Source organism: Balearica regulorum, chromosome 10 (assembly GCF_011004875.1).
Source record: "Balearica regulorum gibbericeps isolate bBalReg1 chromosome 10, bBalReg1.pri, whole genome shotgun sequence".
In the NCBI taxonomy this organism is placed as follows: domain Eukaryota; kingdom Metazoa; phylum Chordata; class Aves; order Gruiformes; family Gruidae; genus Balearica; species Balearica regulorum.
The window spans coordinates 18,533,788-18,560,304 of NC_046193.1; the positions used below are offsets into that span (position 1 = coordinate 18,533,788).

General features: G+C 41.0%; 2 protein-coding genes across 8 annotated transcripts; one reads left to right on the forward strand and one right to left on the reverse strand.

Moving 5' to 3' along the window:
* Nucleotides 1-148: 148 nt before the first annotated feature.
* Nucleotides 149-14,711, reverse strand: UBA3 (ubiquitin like modifier activating enzyme 3). Of its 6 annotated transcripts, none has more exons than XM_075762403.1 (18): nt 14,659-14,711; nt 14,481-14,522; nt 11,467-11,587; nt 10,407-10,487; nt 7,292-7,374; nt 6,699-6,779; nt 6,019-6,062; nt 5,657-5,721; nt 4,641-4,796; nt 4,429-4,531; nt 3,839-3,949; nt 2,908-2,961; nt 2,407-2,443; nt 2,246-2,327; nt 1,732-1,832; nt 1,543-1,606; nt 1,377-1,431; nt 149-929 (listed from the first exon to the last, which is right to left on the reverse strand). In XM_075762403.1, exons 1-18 carry the CDS (start codon nt 14,676-14,678, stop codon nt 841-843), a joined length of 1,389 nt encoding a protein of 462 aa, XP_075618518.1. In that variant the 5' UTR covers nt 14,679-14,711; the 3' UTR covers nt 149-840. The 6 variants fall into 6 exon arrangements, with proteins under 6 accessions (XP_075618518.1, XP_075618517.1, XP_075618524.1 ...); XM_075762402.1 differs by having other exon boundaries at nt 3,839-3,952; XM_075762409.1 differs by having other exon boundaries at nt 3,839-3,952; nt 14,669-14,697.
* A 1,294-nt stretch (nt 14,712-16,005) lies between these two features.
* ARL6IP5 (ARF like GTPase 6 interacting protein 5) lies at nt 16,006-26,113 on the forward strand. Of its 2 annotated transcripts, XM_075762410.1 has the most exons (4): nt 16,037-16,306; nt 23,823-24,040; nt 24,364-24,532; nt 25,476-26,113. In XM_075762410.1, exons 1-4 carry the CDS (start codon nt 16,131-16,133, stop codon nt 25,492-25,494), a joined length of 582 nt encoding a protein of 193 aa, XP_075618525.1. In that variant the 5' UTR covers nt 16,037-16,130; the 3' UTR covers nt 25,495-26,113. The 2 variants fall into 2 exon arrangements, with proteins under 2 accessions (XP_075618526.1, XP_075618525.1); XM_075762411.1 differs by lacking the exon at nt 25,476-26,113 and having other exon boundaries at nt 16,006-16,306; nt 24,364-24,778.
* Nucleotides 26,114-26,517: the final 404 nt, after the last annotated feature.

A 26,517-nucleotide genomic window follows, 5' to 3' on the forward strand; every position in this document is an offset into this window, starting at 1 on the left:
AGGAGTGACTCCGCCCCCACTTCCGCCGCGGCAGCTGTCATGGCGCCGCTCACAGAAAGGTCTCCAAGGCAGTCAAGGGATGCCCCGGATTTTTTAATCGCGGCTATAAACGCTCCTGAATGTCCACCAATAAAGCCACAAACTAAGGTGTCTTTACGGTTTTTTATTAATAAATACCTTAACAGCACCAATGATAGTTGAACATAACCCTGCAATGCTGTGCACGGCGGCGGCTTGGGGCTGCGAGGAGACGTGTCCCTATTTTCACGTACAGTTGATCATTTTGTCCTTTCGTGTTTGCTTGTAAACAAAGCCATCTGTTCCATACGTAACACCTTCCATAAAATTGATCAAATCAATATCAAATAAGAGGAAAATGCTCATTTTAACCTCCTGCCCTCTTCAGGTTTTAAGGTGACTGAGCAAGCGTAGGAGTGGTACGATTTAACACCAGATCGCTGTGCTTCCTCCCAAAGGCTCTTCTCTTTGCATATACGCGTGCACACGTGTGTTGGAAACAAGACTTTTGGCCACCTTAAAATTTCCATGTGTCCGAAAGTATATTAGCACTAACATTTTTGACAACAAAAACTGGGGGGGAAAGTGTATTCCTATACATCGGTTCTGTACATTAATAAGCATTTATACAAATATAATCCACCAAATATTGGCTTCTACGTACAATTCTGAAACATGGTGATTCATTTGTATTACCTAACCTTCAACAATGCTAGTACTAACGTGAACATTTCAGGTTGCTTTAAGACCCACAGCGTATGTTTGTATTACAAGGTGGGTACAGATTTCTCTCGCTGTATATGCAGTTTACTTCTGAATAAATTAAGTGGTAAAATGAAGCTTGAACAGCATAGTCTGTGGTGTGGTAACATCAGCAACTGCAAGCTCCTGGCCATCCACAAGCCCCAATTCTGAAACAGAAAGAAAAGTTTAAGTACAGCATGTGGTTTGTCTTTTTTTTTTAAATTAAAAAAGAAGTTATGAATGCCATTCCCATAAACCATAAATATGACGTAATAAAGCTGCAAGCAGCTCACTAGCTCACCTAATTCACCCAGGAAACTAACAGACCTTGTCAAGAAATATATAGCACTACTGAAGTGTGTTTAATGTACATCAGCTACCAGCTTGCTTTGCTGCAACCTCTTCCTCTGCATCTGCCCACACTTCACACGTAAGCAATTGAAAGCTCATCCCTGAGCAACCTGAGAAAGGTATGTTGCACCTCAAAGGATAATAAAGCACGTTCTACTGCACAGTGCAAAATAAAACCAAGCTGCTGCACAGAGGGATGAAACTGATTGACTCTCTTCTTAGAGAAGTATCTTGAAAATCTGCACGTGACAACTGCACGATACCTTTTAGTGTCTTGGAAAGATTTGGCCTTGTTCGTTCTTCAATTGAAGCTACTGTCTGAAAAAAAAAAAAAAAAGAGAAAAAAGCCAAAACATTTCCTTTAAAATTCAGGAAAGTAAATTTAAATAAATTAAGATTATTAAAGACAATTAGATATGTGCAGATTACCTGTAAATAAAGCGTTTTATTTCCCCCATACATAGTTGCTGTTATTGCAGGAGATTTCATTTGCCTATATATAAAATATTAAAAAAAAAAAAAAAACAATCAGGTAAAAAAATACATTTTAGAAATTATCTTTTTGAAATACTACACTACCCAAAATTGTCAAGTAAGTCAGAATAGTTGCACACTTACAATGAAGCATTATTTGTCAAGTAATCCAAGATCTCCTGTAATTTAGCTGATGGGGAAATCTCTATGTTTTGGGGAAGTTGACTGCAGGCTGGACAGTTCTCCTACAACAAAGTAGCACAAGAATGCAAGTTATGTTAAATATGATTTTTAAAAATGCTGCTAAGAAAGTCACAAAACTATTTGTGTGTTTGTTGGGCTTTTAAAAAGTTTTAGCTGTAGAAGTATTAATACTGTAAGCTAAGTATTCATGAACTACAAATTTCATCTGACACAAATCACTATTAGACCCCAAAATCACAGAAGTTTAAAAAAAAAAATCCCACATGCTGAAAACAATACTCTGGAGAAGTTGCAGACTAGTAACATTGTAGTTTCTGCTTTTAAAACTTCAGAAATATTATTATTCAATGCTAGGGGCCAAGAAATTTGGTAAGGGGTTTCAGAAATACACACAAACTGCTTAAGTTCAATAAAAATCAAGGAAACAACCCTGCAAGCCTTTAATGGCACTAACCTTTCTTTCAGCTTCAAAGGTGTATGTGTATAATCCATCCGCATCATTAAACACCAAGTAGTTGTTAAGAGGAATGTACGCACTACAATGACAAATACGTTAGTGTTAATACATGTCATTATGTTGGAAATCATGTATGTTATTAATAAGAAGTGAAATACCTTGTGGCTATTTTGAAAACTTCAGTGGCGCAAACAGCTGGAACGAGAAAAAAAACCACCCAATTTCTTCACTTTCTAGCTCTCCCTCAGAACATGCAGACATTAGTACACAGAGTTGTACCAAAGAAGAAGTGACAAAAAAAGAAATAAATCAAGTATAACAATTTGTAAAGACAAAAATAAACATCTGAAGGCAGCTGGTAGTTCTATGCATTAACACCATAGATTTGACACTAATCTGAGACTATGTTAAGCTTATACACAGTGTTTTCTGATTACTTTTTTTCCAGTCTCAAATGCTTTTGCTCACTCCCACAGTCATACATAAAATTTATAGTGTCACATGCAGTTTCTCTACGGAAAACAGAAATGAGACTGTAAGAATAAATCAGACCCACTTAAAAATTACTATTATCCTCCCCAAGTTCTCGATTCCAAACCGTTGCCTTACAAAACTCTGAAGTCTGTAAAGCAGAAGTGAAATGAGTTCTTTCAGCATACCTGCAATCACTGCATTTGTAGAAGCTACTGCTGGAATAATTCGTTTAACCACCCCTGTAAAAACAAAACATACAACTTTGTCTTTTCCAAGAAACTATACTGAGAGACAACTTTTAGCCAGAATAATTACTGAAAACTGTCATGTACATAATTATATTTCACAACTGGAGTTCACATTTATCTGTATTAAAAAATTACTACTGGAGAAGCCAGTATAAACTGCTGCAAAGAAAAAGACTGTCTGCGATACACTAAGTGGAATCTGAGGAAAATACACAAGGCATCAGTTTACCCTTTTTGAATAGAAAGGCGCACACTGAGGTTCAAGTGCAGCACTTCAAGCCCAGCAATTCAAATGCATTCTCAGTACTACAAGTCAACAAATAGATTGAAGTTACCACAAATTATGCATATTCTATATGAGATTCTCCACTTCTTTTCTATTTGATTAGCATTTAAAATACTGATTAAATGAGTGGCAGCATTCTGCACTTGCATGTGAACAGAAGCACACACAGTAGTAAAGAACAGATGCTATAGTCTTAACCAGTCTAAACTGGCATAGTGTTGATTGCCTCTTTTAGCAACAGCAGGTTCTTTTGTTCCTACTCTTTGACCCAGCAAAAGTGGTCACAGTGTAATGTAAACTGTGGAGCTGCTCCAGGTTAAAAATAAAATGGCACAAAGAATGTTCAGTTTTGTCCCAGATAAGTTCCTCTGATTCATCATAAATGCCTAAACATCTGATTCATCATAAAAATATTTGTGCTGGCATAGGAAACAAGCTGCTTGTTTCAGTTTTAAGACGTTAAGGAAGAAAAAAAGTACTTCTTTCTCAGCAGAGCTGCCAGCTCAGTCAGAACAAATACAAAGAATGCCAATCCAGCCAAACTGCAAATGCCACAAACTTTGTGAAATGCCATTCCCTTACCTTGGGTGAGTCTGTATGTAACACCTTTAATATTAAATTGTGATGCTCTTTCTAAAGACTTCTGGTAAATCCACTGTATATGTTCAGGGTCATCTCCATCCAATGCAACACCTTCTACAGCAAAGTTAAGAATTTACACATAAGTTACATTTCTAAGAGTTCTTCAGAAATGGAGTGTTCTTTTTGTCTAAAGAAAATTCCTTTAATTTGGGTTTAAACAAACATCCCATTAAGCTACTAAAACTTGACTCTTTAAATAATCAAAACATCATTTCTACAAATATTGTTAAGTTCTAACACATTCTATATACAAACTGGCTTAACTTCACAGACTGAGAGAGCTGTTACAGGTTACATTTTGAGTCAGGAAAGCCACTGTGCCACATGAGAGAGAGAAACACATGACAAATATGGAAATGAAGAGCAAGTCTGAGAGGAGAAAATCCATCACCAGCTCAGAAGAGGCTTAGATTCAATACAACGATGAGCCACATAAGGTTAAAAGGTAGGATTGTTCTATTAAAAGTGCCTAACTCAAAACAAATTAAAGGAGAAATGTCAGTTTAGCACCAGTGCAATATACTAATTACCTCCGAAAGGTTGCTCCTTTGGCCACTGCAGTATCCTGACATACTCAATACAATGCTCTGGCAGTCTGGGCATAGATGCAATAGTACACATGGGAAAATTGACCTGGTGTGGGCAGGGAAGAAAACATGTAACACATTATGTATAGTACTAGGAAAAGAAACAAGCAAGTTAGAGAAGTACTAAAAAGGGAAATATTACTGGTTGCAATTACCTGTGGTGGATAAAGCTCAAGTGTGCATTCAACACATGCCGTCATGCCAGGAATAATCACGCGAACATTTCCTTTAAAACCTTCTGTGCCTCCATCTATTAAAGGTATGATGGAACTTGGATCCAGTACGCCATCTTCATAATGTAAAAATGACATCTAAACAAATAAAAGGAGGGTGGGGAGGTTGTTGGGTTTTGTTTGTTTTGTGGGTTTTGCTTTTTTTTTTTTAAAACAAGTTGCAGGAAGAAAAAAAAAATCCTAAAAATTTTATTCTTTATGGTACACCACAAGACTGAATGCTTAATATACAGCATATACTCTTACTTTAAGGGTACATAGTGTATAAAACACTACTTATTTGTTACCTTCACCCTCCACCTCCTCCTCCCCTCACCCCCCTGATAAATGCTATTATTGCCTTTTAGTATACCAGAACAAATTGTTGGTTGGTTTGAAGGATTTGGGGTTTTGATTCTGGGTTTGTTGTTTGTTTGCTTTTGTTTGTTTTTTTTTAAATACTGGTAAATACTCAAGATCATTATTTTATAAACAAATTCAAAATGATAAAACTACCTAGTTCAATGACCAGGTTTCTACTACTTCGTGGCAGCAGAGCTCCAAAAGATGACATTTATAAGATGCAGCATGGTAAATACTGTTTGGCTAATGAAAAAAAATGTTCACAATGGGAGCATCCAAAGAGGCTGTGGAACTTCCCTTCTTATGATTTTCAAAAGCTGACTGCACAAGGCCACAAACAATGTAATCTAACTTTGAAATTACCCCTGCAGGGCACTGCACAAATGTTGGCTAACACTCCTCAAGAAAAAGGCAGGTAAGAGAGCATGCATTTTATCCTGTTCACAAAAAGAAAAAAGAAAACAGAAATAGATATAGAAAGCCGTGAGTTTCAACAGCCCTCATTTCATTTTAATGACAATTCTACACAAATCTGTTCAATTTTAGTTTTCTCTACTCAATCAATAACCAAGCTTTAAAAAGATTGAAGACTTTACCAGCATGCCATTTATCCATCTTCTTGCAATTATAGAGTCCAGCCCACAAACAATTATGTGAAACTCTAGGGGGGAAAAAAGTGTTATTTGAAGTCTATACTAACGCACATTTCTCAAGACAAACAAAGTATTCTGTCCATAACTTTTCTAGAAGAACGGACTGTGGTTTTACTGTCTCCCCTAGATTACCTACACAACAGATGCATTTAAGTTTTGTCTATTTGTTACCTCCACTTCCAGTATACTGTAGAAGCCTAAAATAATTAGCAATCTAGCTAGCAGGAAAAGCAGTAAGCAGCAACAACCGCAATGTTCCCCTAAAACACAAGTGCATGTTTGGCAGAAAAACAAATACCACTTACGTCGATAGAAGCTTTCATCCATGTCTTGAATCTTTTTAAAATACCTGAATGTAAGCCCAGTAAAGGAACGTATTTACAAAGTAGTTTACTGGTTTGTATTTGCTAACCTAAAGCCAAAACATTATATAATTTATTACTATAATTTTATATAACACTTTTTTGATAAACTAGGTGATCAAAAGATTCACCGTTCCCACAGCTGAAGCTGTGGCATCTGACAAAACAAGTAAGGGACACAATGTAGTAGTCACACACTGGAGAAAGCCCAGCAGGCAAACTACTTCGGAAGCTCAAAACATGCACTATCACAAAGTCCTGTATCAGCAGTGCTACTCTGTGTTTATAACTAACGCGTCCCACTTGTATGTACTTAAAACACTCTGGTGAATAAACCTGTAATGCTAGTATCTCAGTGAAAATTAGAATATCGCATTTGAATAAAAAGACTCGGTGGAAACATAAAAAATAGTTCCTTAAAGGTTAGCCTTCTTTCCCCATGCGTATTTCCTGTATGCTAATGCCACTGAGAAAGAATTCTCAATCACCAGCTGAATGAATCTGTTCTTTATTGTATGAAAAAGAGAGGATGGCAGCAAAATACTTTAGATAGTCTTACCATCTACAAAGTCTTTTAGGTTTTTTGAAGCCTTTGGGGCTACTACTTCTCTATAAAAGGATACGCTACGACAGCACAGTTGGGAATGCGGCTGTTTAGGAATTCTGCTGCAACTTCTGCTTTTGGTCGCCCAACATCCTTTGGTCTAGGAAAAAACCCAAGCAATTTCAAATGCATTACTTTAGCAGATTCAATCTTTCTAGACTCTGTGCATTGCAATACTGAATTAAGTGACTAATTGTTATTGTAGGACAATTTATTGATGGGGATAATATTAAGGCATCCCTGTAAGGCATCAGATATGAGAGCCCCAGAGTTACCTAAGTATGTGCATGTAACTGCAGTTATCAGCACAGGAAAAAAAAAAATCCAACAATTTTTCATTTTTCTTGGAAGAAAAGGGTACCAGAAAAATTGGTATCTCAATCTGTGAGCATTATTCTTTGGTGTCACCTTTTCCATTAGTCATTATCTGTATTTGAATGGTAAGGAATGTATGTTAATTTTCTTCACGGTCAAGCTATGACACCACAGATCTCAAAACAAGAAGAAATCACACACAACATTTAGTTAATTATGAGTACTGTTGTGATGTGAAAGATCAATAATCTTTAATCATATCTTCTTCAACGAAAATAATGACCAAATATCACTTACCGAAACAGAAACTGTCGGTTAAGATTAGAAACATCTATAGTATCCATATCAATAACATGGATCTGTCTAAACCCAGACAGTGCCTGTAAAAACAGACAGTTAATTTCATTTAATAGGAAATGAAATGCATATAGTGCTCCAAAATTCATTCCACGTGCCAAAAAAAGCAACCTTTGTAGGAACAAACATATTTGTTCTTCATTCCCTGTGCAGACAGGCATATGGTCATTCTTTGTTAAAAGAACGTTCTTTGCTGGGTTGCTCACGCTGGTATTTAAACGGATAAAATTAGTAACATTTCAATGGTCAAAGACAATGTTCTACTGAGCACAGTATAGCTTTAGCCTACCTAATCATAACACAGGGAAGCCAACAGTAGGGTGATCTGTAAGGGGAATTTGCAGCATTCCCTCACAACTGGAGTAAATCAAAGTGTTCACTGGGGAAAAAAATGCAGAGTTTGAAGAAATACCATAAGCACTTCCTTGCTTGGCATGAATAGAAAACCAAAGTTTAATTCCTCTAAAATTTTAAGGTTTTGAACATTCACCATTTTCACAGTTGGCATAAATGAGTCTGGCATATCCACCCTCAAATCACAGTCCAAAATAAGCCAGCGTTCCTCACTGCATTCAATGCTGGAACAGAACGCAAACACAAAAAGTCACCTCACTATCTAAGAGCACACCAAACTTGTGACAGAAGTTCTGCCTGATCTCTGTTTGCATGCAGATCATACCTAGACTTGGCAAATGGCCTTACAGTAAAATTGTCTTAAAACTGTATTGCAGGTCTGATCTGAGGAAATAATAACATCATGCACAAAGAAACAATGTGAATTGAGGTTAAAGGGAAATAAATGCTGTAAAACACTGGGGTTAAGAGAAAAAAGAAGTGTTGTGATGTCCTGAAGTGACCCCCAAAAAAATTTAAGTCCCATCTCCTACCTTTTTTTCTTTAAGACTCAATCTTGTTATACATAAAGACTTTCAAACTTTTAATTTTAGATTTTCTGAGCAGAGCTATCTCATGCATAAGAAGTATTGAAAATGCTGTACTGGGAAACTGATTAAACAAATGAACAACAGGACTAAAGTCTTTCAGAATAGAAATTAATTTATGTAAGAAAAGCAGCAAGAATTTCTGTATGTCATATTGGATACCCTTGGTGCTGAACAATCATTTTGTTTCATTGATAAATGACCAGCTTTTGTTTAATATTATCAAAGCAGACTGGGAGAGCCTGCTGAAGAGAAGAGCAAGCCTGGGACATCTTGAACACACAGACTGGAGTCTTTGTAGAATTTATATTCATTGTCCCAAAGACATGAATACACGTGAACAGAAGCTAGATTTACTTATGAGCTTATCTTTCTGAAAATGACAAAAATAAATCATGATAACTTAAAACCTTTTTGAAGGGAAGGGAACTGAGCACACACAGCAGACTTACAAACTCCCTTATCCCATACAAATCCTTCCTCTCGATGAGCTATCAACAGATTGAATTTGTTATGTCCCAATAAACCCATCAAACAGTAGCTCTGCTCTCTGGGCGGAGGTTAAGTTCACCAGCACTAAATTCCCAAAGAAAGAAAACTGCCTTGGAAATGTCATAGTCTCTTCAAGTAAAATCCTGCTAAAGCACTGCAGTAACAAACCAGCAACCAGAACAAGAGTGTACATGAGTGCTGGAACTGTAAAACCTCTAAGTTAATGAATCTGGAATGTCTGACTTGAAATGAGGCTACTGATTTATCAAGCATCTCAAGCTTGGAAATAATCTGTGGAAATACTGAAATAGCAGTACATAAATTCTGTAGTAAAGTACACTAATACATAGTTATTGATATAAATTAAGGAAAAAAGTTATTTCATAATAAGTTATTATATCAATCCACACATTTGCCATGGAATCTGTAAGGACAGAAATTCTTATCATTAAATAGAAGCATGGAAAAGTACAGTATTAGTCTAAATGATGAAACTCAAACAGGATGGTAACAGTGATACACTATGATAAATATGAACATCTGTGAGGATAAACCCACATTAATAACATAATTAAATTCACACACTTTTATCGGGTAAATGTCTAACAGCACATGATCCTGTGACTGCATTTTAAACACTTAAAAATTGCTTTTCAGAACACGTAGTGACAGAATCCGTTATAAACTAGCACCCTATCAAGAAAACTACAGAACACCTTTTGGTAATCTGTACATCAGGGAAGTACTGTAATATTCCTTCCCTGTTCTTACACTATCACCTATTCCTGCCTAGCCATTTCCACACAGGACAGTGCGTGTTGATCTGACTCAATAAAGCTGCTATTACATAGGCTGAATCCAGCAAAACAAATGCGACTCTGAGGGAGTGTTCAGGCTCTGCGGACAACCTACCCTTTACTGATCTTGAGGAACTGGAAAACCTGAGAGCCACTACTCGGGAAGGCCAAACAAATTCCACAGACATCAAGGTCACCCCAGACGCAGTAAGTCTGGCTCTACTAATTTCACTATGAAAGAACATAAATAATTCCAACAATTCTAACCTCACTTCAAATTAATCCAAAGATGTAAAATAAACTGAACCAAAATGCAACTTTGACTATTAATACTAAACTTTGTACTAGCTACTTATGGCAGTTTAAAGTATCACTTTTCATCTGAAAAGATACATTTTAGCCACTGTATTCCAAACAACGCTTCCTTGTATTATTATGAGCATGATTTGCTCTTAGTTTACTTCACTTCCCTAGATCTGGCAATTAGGGAAAATTACCAACATCAGACCATATCTAAGGCTGCAAGTAAACTTTGTCTACAGTTCATAAACAGCACCATGGTGTCCCTCATGACAAGTTTTGAGATAGCTAAATAAATAAGATGCAACTTTTAGACTACCACCTTTCAAGCTTATTAACAAAGTGCATTCTTCAAGTTTATTGTCTGTATCATCATGTATTCTATACATTTTGATTAGAACTTAGAAATTTAGTAGCTATATACAATCAAAAATGCCAAATTAGCAAAGCAGAAGAGATAATTTCTCAAGAAAAAAAAAAAAAAAGATGATTCTAAGGAGCAAAGGGTGAAAACTGAGTAATTACCAGGTTTTTCAGGAGTTCGCATCCTAATCCTCCTGCTCCAATAACTAGTACTTTACATGTGCTTAACAAAAACTCAAGAGCCTGTGGAAAATATAAAACAAAAAATTAATACACTAAATACGAAAAAGTATAATTTGTCCTTTACTTCATACCTCTTACAAACACATTACCATAAATTTTCAGTGCCTAATAAATTTCACATAAAACAGCTTAGATCAATAAAACAGCTTGTGCTTGCAGGACTAATTACACATCAGACTTTAATAGATTGTTGAGTTCATGCAGTTCCTACAGCCCAACTTACAGAAAAGCAAGATCTTTGTTGGTATCGGTGTTCACTTTGTATTAATTCTGACCATGAAAAAAGCAAGTTCCACCTTTATTATTATTCAGTTTAAGGTGGTAATGTTTTCTTCCTCCAAATATTTTACTGATAAATAAAACAAATCTAAACAGACAGAAAACATTGCTGGCCAAAAAGAATTGACATTTTTAACTATATAACTGTTATTATTTCTGTGAACTGTTTTACTAGACCCCAACCTCAAACTAGTAAATAATGGAACAGTACATTAAAAAGGTAACCGTAAAATACATTCAGCTGTAAGCTCTGAAACAAAATGTACCAAAAAAGGAAAGCAGAAGAAATAATTACAACATTTTTTTGCTTTTCTTTACTAAACATCTTTCCCAATTCTCTAAGTACTCAACCTTAATTCCTTAAGTACAAGAAATTCATTTCTGTATCTAATTACTTAACAATAAAGAGACAAATGCTGCTATTTTTCATGTGGAACTCAAAGAGCATAATTCATATGTTGCTATATATTTATATATCTGATAACAGCAAGCTTGTAGTCAACAGTGTACAATTTAGAAATACAAGCTTATAAAAATAATACAATATGTTCTTCTGGAATCATAATGTTGAGTGGATTAAAATATAAACTTTTCATGCAGCTTTAGTATTCATACACTGCTGGTGGTCAATTAATGAAACTGTTCACATTAGTTTGCAACACACACTACAAATTTTTTATTTAAAGTAAGTGTTTCTCACTTGAGTGCCTGGCTCGAAATCAGGATGTGTGAATGGTCCAGATCGCTCGAGGAACTTCTTTACATGGTTCCAGCGACCGTCCCAGTCTCCAGTGTCCCCACACCCACCATCACCAGCCATTCTGCACAGAACACAGTAAATTCAGCTGCAAAATCATAGAGAAAAAGCCACACCTCTAAAATATTTTTTCTTTAAATATATCTTAAAAATATCTAAAGTATTGACCATTCATACAAATGCATTTGCATGTTCTTTATGCATGTTAAGTTATGTGCACGAATATTTACAGGAGTGGGTTTTATTTATGGAAATAGAAAGCAATAATGCCAATATGCATAGAGGGGAAAAACCTCGGGCATTTCAACAAATCCTACTGATTTAGCTGTTACTAGTAAAAGTTGACCTGAAGTGAAAAAAGGGTCTAGTCTTTTTGCTTTTATTTTCCTCATATTTAAAGAGGACAGAAAAAGAGCTTGTCCCTTCAGACTGAGGATGATGTTTTTCATCAATCAAGTCTTGTATCCTTTTTTGACAGAATTTTTCAGTTCATAAATTGTATTTAGAATTATCAGTATGCAACTGCAATTGCAAGGCACTGAATAAATAACAGTAACATGTGCCATCACTGTCTCCTCTGAATCTTCATAGTAGTTTGTTTAAAAAATATGAATCTTGAATGCTCTTCACTCTCAATTAGCACTACGTAATTTAGAATACCCCCATTTTTCAGTGGTCTCCTTACCCTGTCAGTGGTAACAATCTGACTTGAAAAAAGGAACGTTTGCAGTTATCTTTTTTTACATTTTTGAGACAGAATTTTACATCAAATACTCCAGTACCCTTTTTTTCCCCTTCTGCTGGTCACTTTCAGTAGTATGTAACTATAAATTTAAACTTACTGGAATGGTTCAAAATCAGCTCACTGAAGGAATGTTCTAACATAAGATCACTACCTACACAGAACAAGCCCTTCCTTAACACAGCACACTTCCCCTTTGAAATAGGAGCTCCGCTCAATATATATCAACGATTAAGTTCTACATGAATACAAAACTAAGCTTCTAATAAAAGAGCTTTGCCAATCCTGAGTATGAAAGGTTGGGTCATCATTGATAAGGAGTGTTATTTGCTTCCTCCTGTGAAGTAATATGAAGAACACTTGTATCAATAACTGTTGTTGGGTAATGTTTAGAATTTATTATTACTACCTGGTGACTTATCTCAAAAATAAAAGGAAAATGCAGTGAAAACATCTAGGCAGTGAATGCCTTTATCCTCACAGAATTCAGGAGAAGGACAACACAGTATGTCCTTAGTAATTTTAACTTCTAGGAAACAGAATTTCAGTAACAGGGAAAACAAAGTGCAGGAACAAATACATCACAATTTGCCTATACTTCAATTGCAGACTGAACTCATTCCAGTTAAATGTTGCCTTTAGGTAAGTTAACTTACTGTATTAGCAGTTTAATAAGATCTAAAAAAATAACTTGAATTCATAAGGCTCTCCTGATCTCTGACATGCACTTTTGTAACTCCCCCAGTTTTCACAGTAACATGAAAATAAACGTATTTCACAGAACATGAAATAGCGTGAATAAATGCAACACTCCCACTGCTGAACCCCGGGCTCATCTGTTGTATACCAGTTTTCAGAATGTGCATTAAGCACTGACTTAAGCAAATAAAATGGGTCAATATACATCACAATAATTGCTTCTATGGGTTATATTATAATTTTTAACTTTTCTGGAAACAAGTGCAGACACTATGCTTGGTGACATTAAGAACAACTTTTTTTTAATCCTTTTATATAGTCCATATAAATAGCCATTAAGCAGCAGTACTTTTCTGTTTAGATGTGTATTTTCCTTCATAAGTGATAAAATGGTAAGATCTACTTTCACTTTTGCAATTATAGCACAGTTTAGTTTTTACAGTGCTGGACACTGTGGAGATCTAAAAAACATCAATAACTCAACCTGAGATTTTATGTTTAAATTCAGAGATAGGTTTTTTTAGGTGTTCATTTTTCTGTTGTTACAGCATTACCAGGTATCTGTATTATTAGATTTTTAACAAAATCCTTATTCATTTCATCAAATTAGCTAATTTAAAATCTTGTTTAAAATATCAGAGCACCACAGTCTGTAGGTTGCTTTAGGCCCAGACTTTTCCCTACCAGCTCCACATCTCCAGAGCTCCATGCTTTTGAGGTACTTGGCATGCACCACCCCCCCCCCCCCAATTCGACATGCCCAAGGATTTTTGTGACCCTCACCCCAACACACACATGCGCTGCCTGCAAGTCCGCCGCTCAGGCGGGCAGGTCTGCTCTGTGATCTTTGGAATGAGGGACACAAGCAGAAGGGAACAGTTAGGGGATGGAAGCAGATGCGGTTAAAGATTTCTGAGCATTAGTTTTCAAGGCCTTTAAGACAGATGCATACAATTTAGGGTTTTAATAAGCAGAGGCAATTGTTCTGTAGCCTGAATTTTTAATTCTCAGCCAAAATTTAGTCACCTGCTTCTAGCCTAGAGGCCCTCCCCAGGTCCCTGCCCAGCAATGCAGCTTTTTCCACTCCTGTCACAAAGCTCTCCAGCACACCAGCCTTTACTCATGCCAAGCTCCAAGCCCACAATTCCCATCCCCACTCCGGGTGAGCCCCTTGGTCCTCTCCCCAAGAGATTCCTCTTCCCCAGTCCTTGCTGTTCAAGCGCCCTTTGGTGTTCCCCCTTCTCACGCTGACCCACCTAACACCTTTCCTCCGGCTCCCTCCTCCCACCCCACCCTTCTCCGCCTGCCGGGCCCCGGGCCGCTCACGCACGGTCGGTCGCCCCTACCAGCGCCTCTCCAGCGGGCCCCGCAGCCCTGAGCTAACCCGCAGCCTCCTCCCAGCCCACACCTCTCCTGCAGGGCTGCGGCTCGCCCTCACCTACCAGCCGCCCCTCAGCAAGCGCTGCCTGCCCCTGCCCCGGGCCGGGAGCCCGCTCGCCCGCAGCCCCGCACTAACCCATCCGCCAGCAGCTCCTCTAGCCTCCTTCTTTTCTTCTCCCTAAAAGAGAGAGAATAAAAGAAGGGTCAGTATCGCGCTACAGAGACCGGGGAGGAGGGAGAGGGGACCCCGGGGCCCACCCGTCCCCGGGAAGCGGGAGAAGGGGCGGCCGAGCACACACATACAGGGCACTTACGGTTCCTCACCATCCGCCATATTTCCCTCTGCTTCCCACAAGGCGCCACGGGCGCCTCTATGGGCGGTGCTTTGCCAGAGCGCCGCACGGCTCCGGGCCTATAGAGTTGGGGCAGGGGGACAGAGCGCCTGCCAGGCGAGGCCCGGGGCGCTAATCGCCATGGCAACAACCCGGGGACCCCGCTCCAGACCCCCACCGCTCCCCCGAGCCCTTAACTAGAGACCGGGGAGCCACCGCCGCCTTCCCGCCCGGGCCGGAGCGCCCTTCTGGAACCCCAAGTGGAGTGCCGGGGCCTGGTGGTGCGGGGCAGACCCGGCCCATGGCGGGGACTTCTGCCGCCTGCCTCCCCCCCTCCCTGGTCCCGGGCACCCGAGGGCTCTTCCCGCGCCCACCTCCCCGCTGCTTCCCGGGAGCCTCGCACGGCATCCTCGGGGACAAAGCGTGTGGTGATCGCGGCGCTTTCAAGCCTACGGGCAGGCTAGAGACAAAGCGTGGAGGTGGGATCAGCCTCAGGCTGGGTGCTGCCCGCCAGCCGGGCGGCTCCTCCACCGGAGCGGGTTTCAAATGGTTTTGGTTTATCGGCACTGCCGGGCCGGCTGGCCGTGCCCGCGGGCGGCCCTGGGAGCACACGTAACCCAGCCTCTGCACGCAGGAGCCCTCACTCTCCAAAGCTAACACAGACTTCCTTCCCATCCAAGCGCAGGGCGGGAAGCAGACGAGCAAGGTTTACGAGGGTTGCACTTCAGGCCTCAGGCTGCTAAACGTCAGGGATGTAAATCCTTCACAGAGGGGGCTGTGAGAAGCAGCTGCCAGCCTCCAGCACTGCACTGGCGCTCGGCTTACTGCTAGCCTCCATTTCGAGAAGGACTTTGCTGCCCAGCATGGCGGTGCAGCAGGCCCGGGGCGTTGTGCGATGCACACACGGACAGCACGCGCTCGTGAAAGCACTGAAAGAGCAACCGTTGTCACAGGGACTGCTGGGCTTCAAATCGCCACAGCTGCAGGCACCGGCCTGACCCTCCGAAGCTGGAGGGTTTGGGGTGCGGTCGCCCCAACTAGCAGGGCCTCCCTGCGAGGGCTCGACACCCCCCGGTGCCTCCTTGGCTGGGGCAGCCGCTTCGTGGCCCCCTCCACACTCGGCCCCCGACTCCCTGTTTCACAGAGGACGCAAACGGGATTCGCTATGTGAGTATTAAGTGTACGTCATCTTTTGCTGAAGAAACAATGAATATACGGCCGGCGCTGACAGCAGCAGCAGCAGCGAGACGCCCCTGCCGGCTGCCTCTCCTGGGCCTGCGAAGGGCGGTGCGGTGTGACACACGCCTGTCGTTTGTGCTTCGCTCTTTCAGCAGCGTTTATTCCCCGCGTCGAGAAGCGGCCGGGGCCGGGCGGTGGCGGGGCCGGAGCCGCCCCGGGGCGGTGCCGCGGAGCTCTTAGGCCTGCGCGGCGGCGGGGCGGGGGTGGCGGCAGACATGGAGGTGCAGGTGGCGCCGCTGCGGGCCTGGGACGACTTTTTCCCTGGGTCAGACCGCTTCGCCCGGCCCGACTTCAAGGACATCTCGAAATGGAACAACCGGGTGGTCAGCAACCTGCTCTACTACCAGACCAACTACCTGATGGTGGCCGCCGCCGTCGTCTCTATCGTGGGGTCAGTGCGTGGGCCTCGCTCCCACCCGGCAGCGGCGGCCGGGGAGGGGCCGGGGGGGGCGGTGGGCTCCGGGGGGGCGGTGGGCTCGGGAGTGGCCCCGTTCTCTGGGCGGGCGGCGCTGCGCCTCGGCCCGGTGCCACGGGAAGGGGCCTGGCCCGGCTCCGGCACCCGGGTGCTGCGCTGCTGGGTGGGATGGCGGGGTGCAGGAGCAGGGAAGCTGCTTTCCCTTCCTCTGCCTCTCTGTAAACCTCTGGTTTACCTGGTGTCACTGATCATAATACTTTAAAAAAATAAGGCCTGGTTACGGCCTCCCTTGTGGAGGGGGTCTTGTTAGGTTAGGGTTTATTTATTTATTGATGGGGATCTAACAGATCGGAGGACTTCCTCTTTTCTTCCCCTTCCTCTTTGCCCGAGGGAGAGGGCTCCTGGCACCCAGCTTGTCGCAGGGCACTGTGCATCTGGCAGAAGGCAGCGATGGCTTTGTGTGCTGGATGTTGCTGCTCTCTGAAAAACTGAGCTGCATCCTGCGCAGTGATCTGTTCTTCCTTGCTAAATCTGTCCAATGCGACTGCTCAAACTGAGATAAGCTTCACTTTGAACTTAAAAAAAGCCAAAAAGATTAATTCTGCTCTCTGTTACAGTTTTAAGCTTGCATCCAGGGGACAGAACAAGCCTTTCTTATTTGTGAGCTAGCTCATACTGAAAAACCTTTAATATAAAATAAATAAGGTACCCATTCATTTAACTTTGGTGGGCAGGATTGAGACCTTTGAAGCAGGACCATATGCTGGTACGATGTTCTGTCAGCCCTACCTTTCCTGAAGAGCATTGGGAAATAACCTTATAATAATCTTTTGAGTCAAAGCTTATGTGACTCTTCTTCAAGTATTGCTCTAGGGTCTTTGGTCAGAAAGCTCTTAAGCAAGATGTGCAGCAGAGGCTGATGATTAAGCTTTTAATATGGAAACTGGAATACCTCACTCTTCATAACAAACAATGCGCAAATGCTTAAATTGGAGAATTGCCCAGCCACTAGGCCAGAATGGTTTTGGCTGAAGTGTATCTTATCTTGTGTGTTGCAGAGGCTTAAAATTCTTCCCCTAAATCCATATTTTATTTCTTTTTGTTAAGCAGTCTGCATCTTGTTAAGGGTTCTGAAGCTGTTGACCCAGCATCTAAGTTGGTGACGGTTCTCTGGGTTGTAGAGAGTTTTGGCCTGCGCTCTGTGAAAGGAGGGGCTGAGAACCCTACTTTTTCTTCTTGATGCGTATGATGGTTAAAGGTTTGGCATACTGGCATAGGCTTCCCTCTTCATTTTGGTGGGGATATGTTGCAGTCAGTTCAATAGACTACTAGACTGGTAAAATGAGACTTCTGTGGTCTTGCTGTTCTTACACCAGCTTGGCCAAAACTTGTGTGTTCATCTACCCTTGTTTAGCAGTGAGATGCTGCAGCCAGCTGTAAATGAGTAAGCAAATCACAGGGGCCCTGCAAGGTGGGGGCACGGCTCTGTTCCCCAAGAAGGTAGGGAAAAAAATGTAAACAGTTTTGATATCTCTGGTTGTAAAACTGGGATGGCAGCAGCTTTAGTCAGTCTCCTAAATTCCTTCCTCATTTTGAACAATGATCCTTCTTCTTCAGATCAAAGGTGATGTATCTTCCACTTATTTCCCACTATTTTGCTAAGGTGGAAGGTGGAGGAGGAGGAATAAAGCCACAGAAGGTAGAGATTTATATCAGAACTGCAATTCTGATATCTTGAGTGTTAACCCTCTGAGTTAAAAACTTATGGATGAGGAACACCTGGAGTGGGATTTTGGTCTCAAATAACTTTTTATTGCATGTCTTAAAGCCTTTGGTATATGGCAAATCTGATTATTCTAACACTGAAGTAAAAGGAGATGGGAGAAGAACTCTAAAGGAAACAGGATAACACTTCAATAGAGAAAACCTATCTGTTTATTGTATTAAAAAGATTCTTTGCCTGGCCAGACTGTGGCTTTGGGAGAAAGGTAAAGAAAGTTCTCCCGATAAATTTAAATTGATGACTAAATTGTTGTCTTGCACTTCATTCTGTAATAGGCAGGAATCCCTGAGTGATAAAAGATGAATCATGACTTTTTAGGAACTTCAGGGCTATATACAGGCTTAGGGATAGGATTATTAAAACCGCTAATGAATGCAGTGGTCTTCTGTGATCAAAACTAAACTTAGCCCATGATCAAGTCTACCTGTTCTTAAACCATCTAATTATATAGACAAACTTGTAACACAGAGATGATATTTTCAGCTATTGTACTACTTGGTAGCTGTGGTGGTGCTGGGCTGATGTGGAATTTGTAGCCTAGAGCTTTCGTGATATTGGAAGTACAATGCTTATTGCCATGGCTTCAGCTTACTGCCTCTCATACAACAAAGTTGACCTCTCCAGTCTTTTACCATCTCTCTGCAAGGTATGGAATAACCTCACCATGAGCATAGTGGAACTGTAGTGGTCTCCACTGCATCGCTTCCCTGCATTTCCCCCTTCGTTTGCCTTCTCTGATAGCTACTGTTACATATAAATTGAAGTTCTGTGCTTTGCAATCATGTAAATTTTACTTTCAGCCTAGGTAGAAAATAATAAATCAGTGAAGAAGAAACTAAAACTACTGAATTAGCACCACTCTACTAATACAGGCTGGTGATAGCAGCCTTGTCTCTTCCGCTTGTCCTGAAAATTCATTTAAGAATTAATATCTGGACTGGTGTGCTGTGAGTTTTTTGTTGGTTTTTTTTGTTTGTTTGTTTAGTTGGGTTTTTTTCCCCTATAACATTGTTGCAGTAGACTGCTGATAAAACCCAAGATCTTTACTAAAGCAACTTGTGCCCTTTCTCCCAGTTGTATAGGAAATGGACTGCCCATTCCTACCCTGAGCCAGGGCCCTGTCATTGTAGTGCTATGCAGATATTTATTAAAATTAGTGCCTCCCACAACAGCTTGCAGCTCTCCCTCAAACAATCAGTCTGGTTAATAAGTGGAATTTGTCTGTGCTTTCACCTACACCAACAAGGCTTCTCTGTCTTGCAGTTCAAACTTAACCACTTAAATTGAGGTAATTTCTTCTAGGCTTTTGTTTCCATGTACTCGCTAAAAATTAGTTTCTAAATCTGACAGTATTAAAAGGTGTATAAGATTTCAGAGTGCTGCATCTAAGAGAGTCTTCATTCTCTTCTGGCATAATGTCTTCCCTGCAGCCTGAGGGTCGATGTCTCTTTCCTTTGCCACTTCTTCTCTAAAACTTCTACTGCCTATCTGCACAACACCTAGCAATCAATGAGTGTGTAGCTTTTTTCTTCTTTTTTCTTTTTCTTCCCCAGACCATTACCTTAGCTGACAGGCTTATAGTGATTTCCTTGCCAAAACAAAGACTCCAGAGCAGCAAAATGCTCAGTGTCTCTGATGCCTAATGAAAGATTAAGAATGAGTGAACAACGCACACTGCTCTAAAACATATGTTGCATAATAATATTAGTACATAACTTTATAACAGTCTGGCAATTCTGCAGAAATTCTGTCTCCTGTTCTTAAAGCAATATAAGTGAGCAACACAGTAAGTAAAGAAGCATTGCTAAATCTGTGGATGCTGAGGGCTATCACCTGGGACAACACACCATGCATAGTTTTACAGGCCACCTCTAGTTAGAGCTATATAACCTCATTGAAGCTAGAAATATGGGGAGAGAGGAGGCAGAACTCTAATGTTGTTTGAGTTAATACAAATGAGGAAGGAAGCTGTTAAGTGCTCTCACCTGCCCAACACTTGGAACATGGTGGAGCAAAAGGTCTTCTGAAAAAGAATTTTCATGCTTATTTGATGTAATGGCCTAAGTGACCTGCTCTAAGCAAAAAAGATACCGTTCTCAGTGACTGTCTCCAACTCAGTGCCTTTGTTCAGATTTGCCTGGTCACGTGCAAAAGAAACAGATGTGACAGCAACTGCTGAATAATCACCCTGAGACAGTCATCTAAAATGGAGATGATTTAAGGATGGAGCTAGCTGCTTTTGCTTTTTATGTGGCCTGTCTTATTTCGGGGCTTGTGCTGCTGGAGGCTTCTTGTCTTGCACAAAGGATGCCTCTTGCCTTGCTCTTTTTTCCCTATGCTGTAGCCATATATTCTCCAAGTAACTGCTCGCCTCTCCTGCCGTAAGTCTGTGCACAAGTGTGCAGATGTGAAATAACCAGTCAACAGGTGATGTGGTAAGTTGCTGAAAACAGCTCGGGCTTTCCTACACCTATGTGGGAAATCTAACCCATCTTGTGATGCATGTAGGGCAGAGTCTAGAAATATGAAGCCAGAAAAAAAAAAATTACCTCATCTTAATCTGATTTTGTTGGCCGAAGGTAGCTGCTTAGCTACCAGTACTCCTTTCCACGCAAGGGCACTCCCAGCTGCTGTATCTCTGCTGTCTTCTGATACTACTTCCACAAATACAAAGTGTCCCACAGGGCTACTTGGCACAGGACAATGCCTGTGGTTCTGCAGCCAGGCAGGATGTTTCTTTTACCTTATTTATTTTTCCTATCTCTTTACTTTGTATTGAAGCAGATGCTGAAGGAAACTTGGCCTCTGAAGGGCAACTGGAATGTGATTGCAAGTCATTCTGCAACACTGTTGGAACTGAATCTAGGTGACAGCCTTGCCACTTTGTCCCAGCTGTTGTACTGGAGGTCACAGCATCCTATCAGAGTTGTACCTTGCCCACCATAGAAAGCAATGCAGATCATCCAGCTAGGGTGCTCTGGGCTGTTGGCACCCCAAATGCTATTTACTCCTGCCATGCTGCCTCTTTTCAGAGTTGTGAAAATTAGCAAGTTTTCTTCTCCAACCCCAAAAGATGTTTTTTTTTCTTCCCCTAAGTCATCTGAGCAGTGTAAACTCGAATTACTACACCGTTACCATGCTAATAGTTCCGTGCATTACATTTTTAGGTATTTGAGAGGTCTCATAAATCCCTGCTAACGCAAATTATATTTAGAAAGTATCTTGTAACATGCTTAGTGGCTGGTCACTTACTTACCTTGTTTCTGCAGCTTTGAAAGACTTCCAGCCTTCTTGTCTGAGCATGAATTTGGCATATTGTGTTCTGATCTCTATATAAATAAGGCCAATATCAATGTTGGTGGTTCAGCTATAAGGTGACTTCCAGGGCATTATACAGCTCTCTTTTTCCCCAGAAACTGGTGTTCTAAAACAATGTGTCCATGTTTGTTTGGTTTTTTTTCTTTTTAATCTTCAGCATTGTGTTATCGAGAGCAGCGTGCCAACAGGTCTGAGCAAAACTGCATAATGGAGGTCTGCTTTCCTGAAAACCACCATTGCTGGAAAAGAAGTTTCTATATAAGAATTTCTAGGAGAATTTTAGCACCGTGAATTACGCTGTGGGCGAGTCAAGCAGTAAAGGGGATCTTGGCATATGACACCCTATCCAGTACTGTAATCAACAGTATTGAAGTCTGTGGACACATGGCTGATAATTTGAATACCAGTTCTTAGTGGCAACTGCTATCCCCATCTGTTTTCATGTGGCTCTGAATGACTTCATTTGATACTTATGCTCACTGTTTCCTTGTATGCGTTGGAATGCAGCCCACTTCAGAAAACATGTAATTCAAATAACTTTCCCCAGTAAAGTGGGATCTTTTGAAGCATTCTTGTTTTGTTTTGTTTTTTTTTTTCCTCCTTCAAATCCCTTACAGCCAGCCAGTCAGTTATGAAGAACCTGTGTAATATCAGAGAGAGCTGTAGAGCAGGGAAGTCTTCGATCTCTTCCTTATAAATATGAAGGGATTGCTCTTCAGCACCAGTTTCTGAAGTTGTAATGAGAGTAGAGGGAATGGTAGAGAAGATAAAGCTTTGAGAGTATTTACCAGATACATGGAAAATGTAGAGTGGAGCTCTGCTTAGCCTTTTGTTGCTTCCGGGATTATCTTGTCCATAGATTTTTGAGAACAAAAAATTGGTTGCTGTGAGTTGTCTGAGTAAGTTTGGCCATTTCTGCTCCAAGCTAGCTGTGATGTGGAGATGACTTCTACTTTAAAAATCTTATATATCCAATAGTATGTATAGAAGCCAGGCACTAGTGTGGTCCAGTCATGAGTCACCCTCCTCCTGCTGTAAAGGAGCACAGATGAAACTGATTTCTTTCCAGAGCAATGCTGTTCACTTTTTCCAGCCTGGAAACTTAAGATTGACAATTCAGAGCTAAAAATAATCTGGCTGGCTACAGGGAGTGACTCAGACACAACAAGCAAGCCTGCCCTCTCACCACTTCCAAAAAGCCCTGTTGGCTTTTCAGCATGAGTAGCAGAAGCAGGTGGGCAACTAGTCTGAATTTTCATCTCTTTCCATCCAGTTGTCCTGCCTCCTGTTGGCACAACTAAAATAATCAAGAGCTAGTCTCCGCTCTGAAATAATTCCTGGGGGGGGGGGGTTCTTCCTTCTCTAGGAAAATGCTCTCTGACACTGCAGGTAGAGTGTTGGCATACCAGTCCAACAACAGATTTCTTCTGCCTGTGCTGGATATGAAGCACAAACTATAGCATCCCCCTTGCTGGAGTGGTGAGTCATTGTGCCTGTTAGCTTTGGAACAATAAGACTGACTGCAAGGTCTACAAGAGGAAATCTTGACTACATCTGGTGCTATGCTGCTGTCATAGTTGTAGCAGCTCAGACCGCTCAGCTGCTGTGAAATTAGATCAGTGTACACACAAGCAAGTAAATCAGAATGCACATGGAATCATATAGTTATTGCTATATAAGTGAAATATAATAGAGCCTGGACTTTATATGAGTACAGAAACAAGCTAAGCAAAGTCATTGCTGAAAGCTTGACTCTAAGCAAGCTCTAAATACTTGGGACAGTGGTTTGAGCAGGTGATGTTCTTGCCCTGGTCCAAAAAAGGGGCTTGCTGTTTATAGTCCAAAGCTGATCCACTCGATGGCTTGGTTTGCTTGGTAACTCCAATAACAACAATAGAACACAAACCTTGGAGTGACTTTGTTGCCAGGCCTGGCTCTTCTTCCTGCAAGACCTTTATCCCATACTCCAGTTCCTTCTGCCTCTCAGGCATGCTTGCTTGGGACTAGGCTCACATCTGTTGTGCTGATGGTAGTCAGGTGCTTCTACATGGTCATTAAACTTTGCAGGGAGTAAACCAATAAGGTTTATTCAGAAATAAGAAATAGTGAAGTAACTTCCTTTACTCAGTCTTCCCCTACCTTTCCCTTTGTGAATCTAAGCAAGATAATATTAAAAGCTAGTTCATCTGAAGGCCTAGGCTGAGCCTGGTTTTGGTCATGTGTAGGGAAAAGATCAATCCCTTGGGCAACTGGTTGTTGGCTCCATCTACTTTTGGGATTTGCTAACTCTGGGTCAGAGATCAAGTGAATGTGTTGATTGCACAGGTAGGAGGGGTCCTGGTGGGAAGTGCTTCTGTTGATGAGGGGTTTTTTTTTTCCCCTTCTTTCCAGATTTCTCAGTCCCTTGAATATGCTTATTGGCGGTACTGTGGTGGTGCTGGTGTTCATGGGGTTTGTGTGGGTATCGCACAACAAGGATATACTCCGCAGACTGAAGAAGCAGTACCCAACCACATTTGTAGTGGTCATCATGCTGTCTAGCTACTTCTTGATCTCCTATCTGGGAGATGTCATGGTGTTCATGTTTGGGATCACGCTTCCTCTCCTCTGTAAGTATTTTTCCTCTTCTCTGGGGGGCTAGGGGTGTGTGACTTGAGCTCTCTCAAATAAGTCTGCAGAGTCTTAATTGGCTGTTGCCTTTACTATCTCTAGTTAAAATGATCCCAAAACAAAACTGGGGGGGAGGGTACACAAAACAACATAAGCCATCTTTAATGTTATTATTAAATGGATACCTCTGGTTATTGAAGCAGTCATTGAGATTTCATCTTCCAGTGATGTCATGGTGTTGGAGTGTGGCTTAAGATGAATGCTGCAAGAACTATGCATTCCTTAGGCATTAACAATTAATAAGTGTGTTTCTGTCACGCAGTGATGTTTGTCCATGCTTCTCTGAGGCTCCGGAACATAAAGAACAAGCTGGAGAACAAGATGGAAGGAATAGGCTTGAAGAAGACCCCGATGGGCATCATACTGGATGCTCTAGAACAGCAAGAGGATAGTATCAACAAACTGGCTGACTACATATCTAAAGTGAAGGAGTAAGCAGCTGCAACGTGGCATTTTTACCTGTTGCAGGAGCGTAGTTGCTATTTACTATTGTTCAAGCTTGCTTTCAGTTTGTGTTCAAAATAGGAAATTCACGTGGTACAGCGTAATAGTTGCAGGATACAGGTATTCCAAGGTCTTCAGGGGTCCTTTGAGAACATAAGAGCAGCAACTTCTTTTTTTCTATTGTATAGCAAAATGTTCTGGTGTTTACACAAATACATACTAACTTAAACATGTTTGCTTGTCTCTTCTTCTGGGGGTAGAAGAGGAAGAGATGGAAATCTATGGAATGCAGTCTCTCAAACTGTCTTGTAGCAAACTTGTCTATTAGTAAGAGTAACACCCCTTTCACCTGAGTTCTACAAGATGGCAGTTTTGCAAGTTTATGCTGGGTAGCACCTCCAGGCTGGCAATAGTCAAGGTGAGCTGGGATGTATCAGAAGAAGGTCTCTCTTGCATCCTCCAGGTCTCTCACTTGAGTGGTCTGTATTGAGACCATGTTGCTAGCTTAACAGGGAAGCAGTAAAACTGCAATACTTGTAACAAATATGGGTTCCTGTTCTGACCTCACATTCCTCCTTTAGCAGCCAGGAACCAGTCTAAATCTAAGCATGAAGAATATATATGGCACTGTTCCTCTGTGAGTTCCAGTGAAGTGCACCCTTGGACTCTCCAAAATCTTGATGCATAGAAACTGCTCCTCTTGGCAGGAGAGCCAGACTTCCTTGTGTACCACCTAAATTATGGCCAAGCATGGGAGAAAAAAAAAAAAGCTTTTCAGATGCATTGGAGGAGCTAGGTTTCTTGATGGTTTTTAAATACTGCTCCTTTAGGACTTGCCTTGTTCTGCTTTAGTCTGTATAGGCTGTTTTGTAGATGGAGGTGTATGTGTGTTCTCAAGTGTGGCTCATCTTTTTCTTTCTTCTTAACCAGAACACAAAGATATAAGTAACACATGCATCTCACCAACTCTGTACTTCTGATGCTCTTCAATGGAATAAACTGGATTTCAGGTTTACAAGTAAAAGCAATAAATGTTAAGATACAGTTTTTGAAAACCCATTCCAAATTCATGAAGATATTTACCTGTAACAAATCCTGAAAGTCATGTGGGGGATTCTTTTATATATATTTTAACTTAACTGCCAGCTCTGATGGAATTATCTTGATAACAGGAGCTTACCAACAATAAGGGGGAGAAAAGTTGTCCAGGTGACACTCAAGTTCAAATATTCTTGCATTTCTCTTTTCTAATGAAGTAATTAATTTAACAATAAAGCAAGGCTCCTTAAAGTTGAAGCTTTTATGTAACTTGCCATGCTGTTTCATAGTGAACTGTGTAGAAATCTGAACACGTCATTCCATTTAAGTGTTAAAGTGATCAGTATTTATTGAAAATGTCTGTATATTCCAGCTGAAGAGTTAATGGCCTGTTCCTCACTTGTAGTGCATGGTCTTTGTTTTTTGAAAACTCTTTCCACACTTAAAGAACATAATAGCCTATGACTTCATCATTACTGTAGAATTTTAAAAACTGCACAGTTATGAAGAAAAATAAATTCTAATGGTGATTTCCAAGTGCATTTATTTCAGGTTGGGAAGAGTGGTTGAAAACTTGAGTTTGTTTCTATGATTGGTGGAACTTCCTAGAGTGGTGGTGGGACATCTATTGTCATGCTGCAGCTTGTGCCACAAGCCCACGCTTCTGATGTGCTGCTGTCTATGAATTCTCAGTAGCTGTTTGTTTTAATATTGTTGATGCATGAGGGACCTCTGAGCTGCAGGAATGTTACAGCCTTGCTGTTGCATCCTTACAAAGGCTTCTCTGCAGAGACATTTCTCATGCTGTTTCAGTCTCTTATATAACTCCACTTAACTGGGATTTTAAATGTCTTTTAATTACCTGAGAGGGATTTCTGCTTCTAAGATTACTGGGATCTGTGCCTTCAGCAGGGCTAGGAAGCCAACTCTGCTG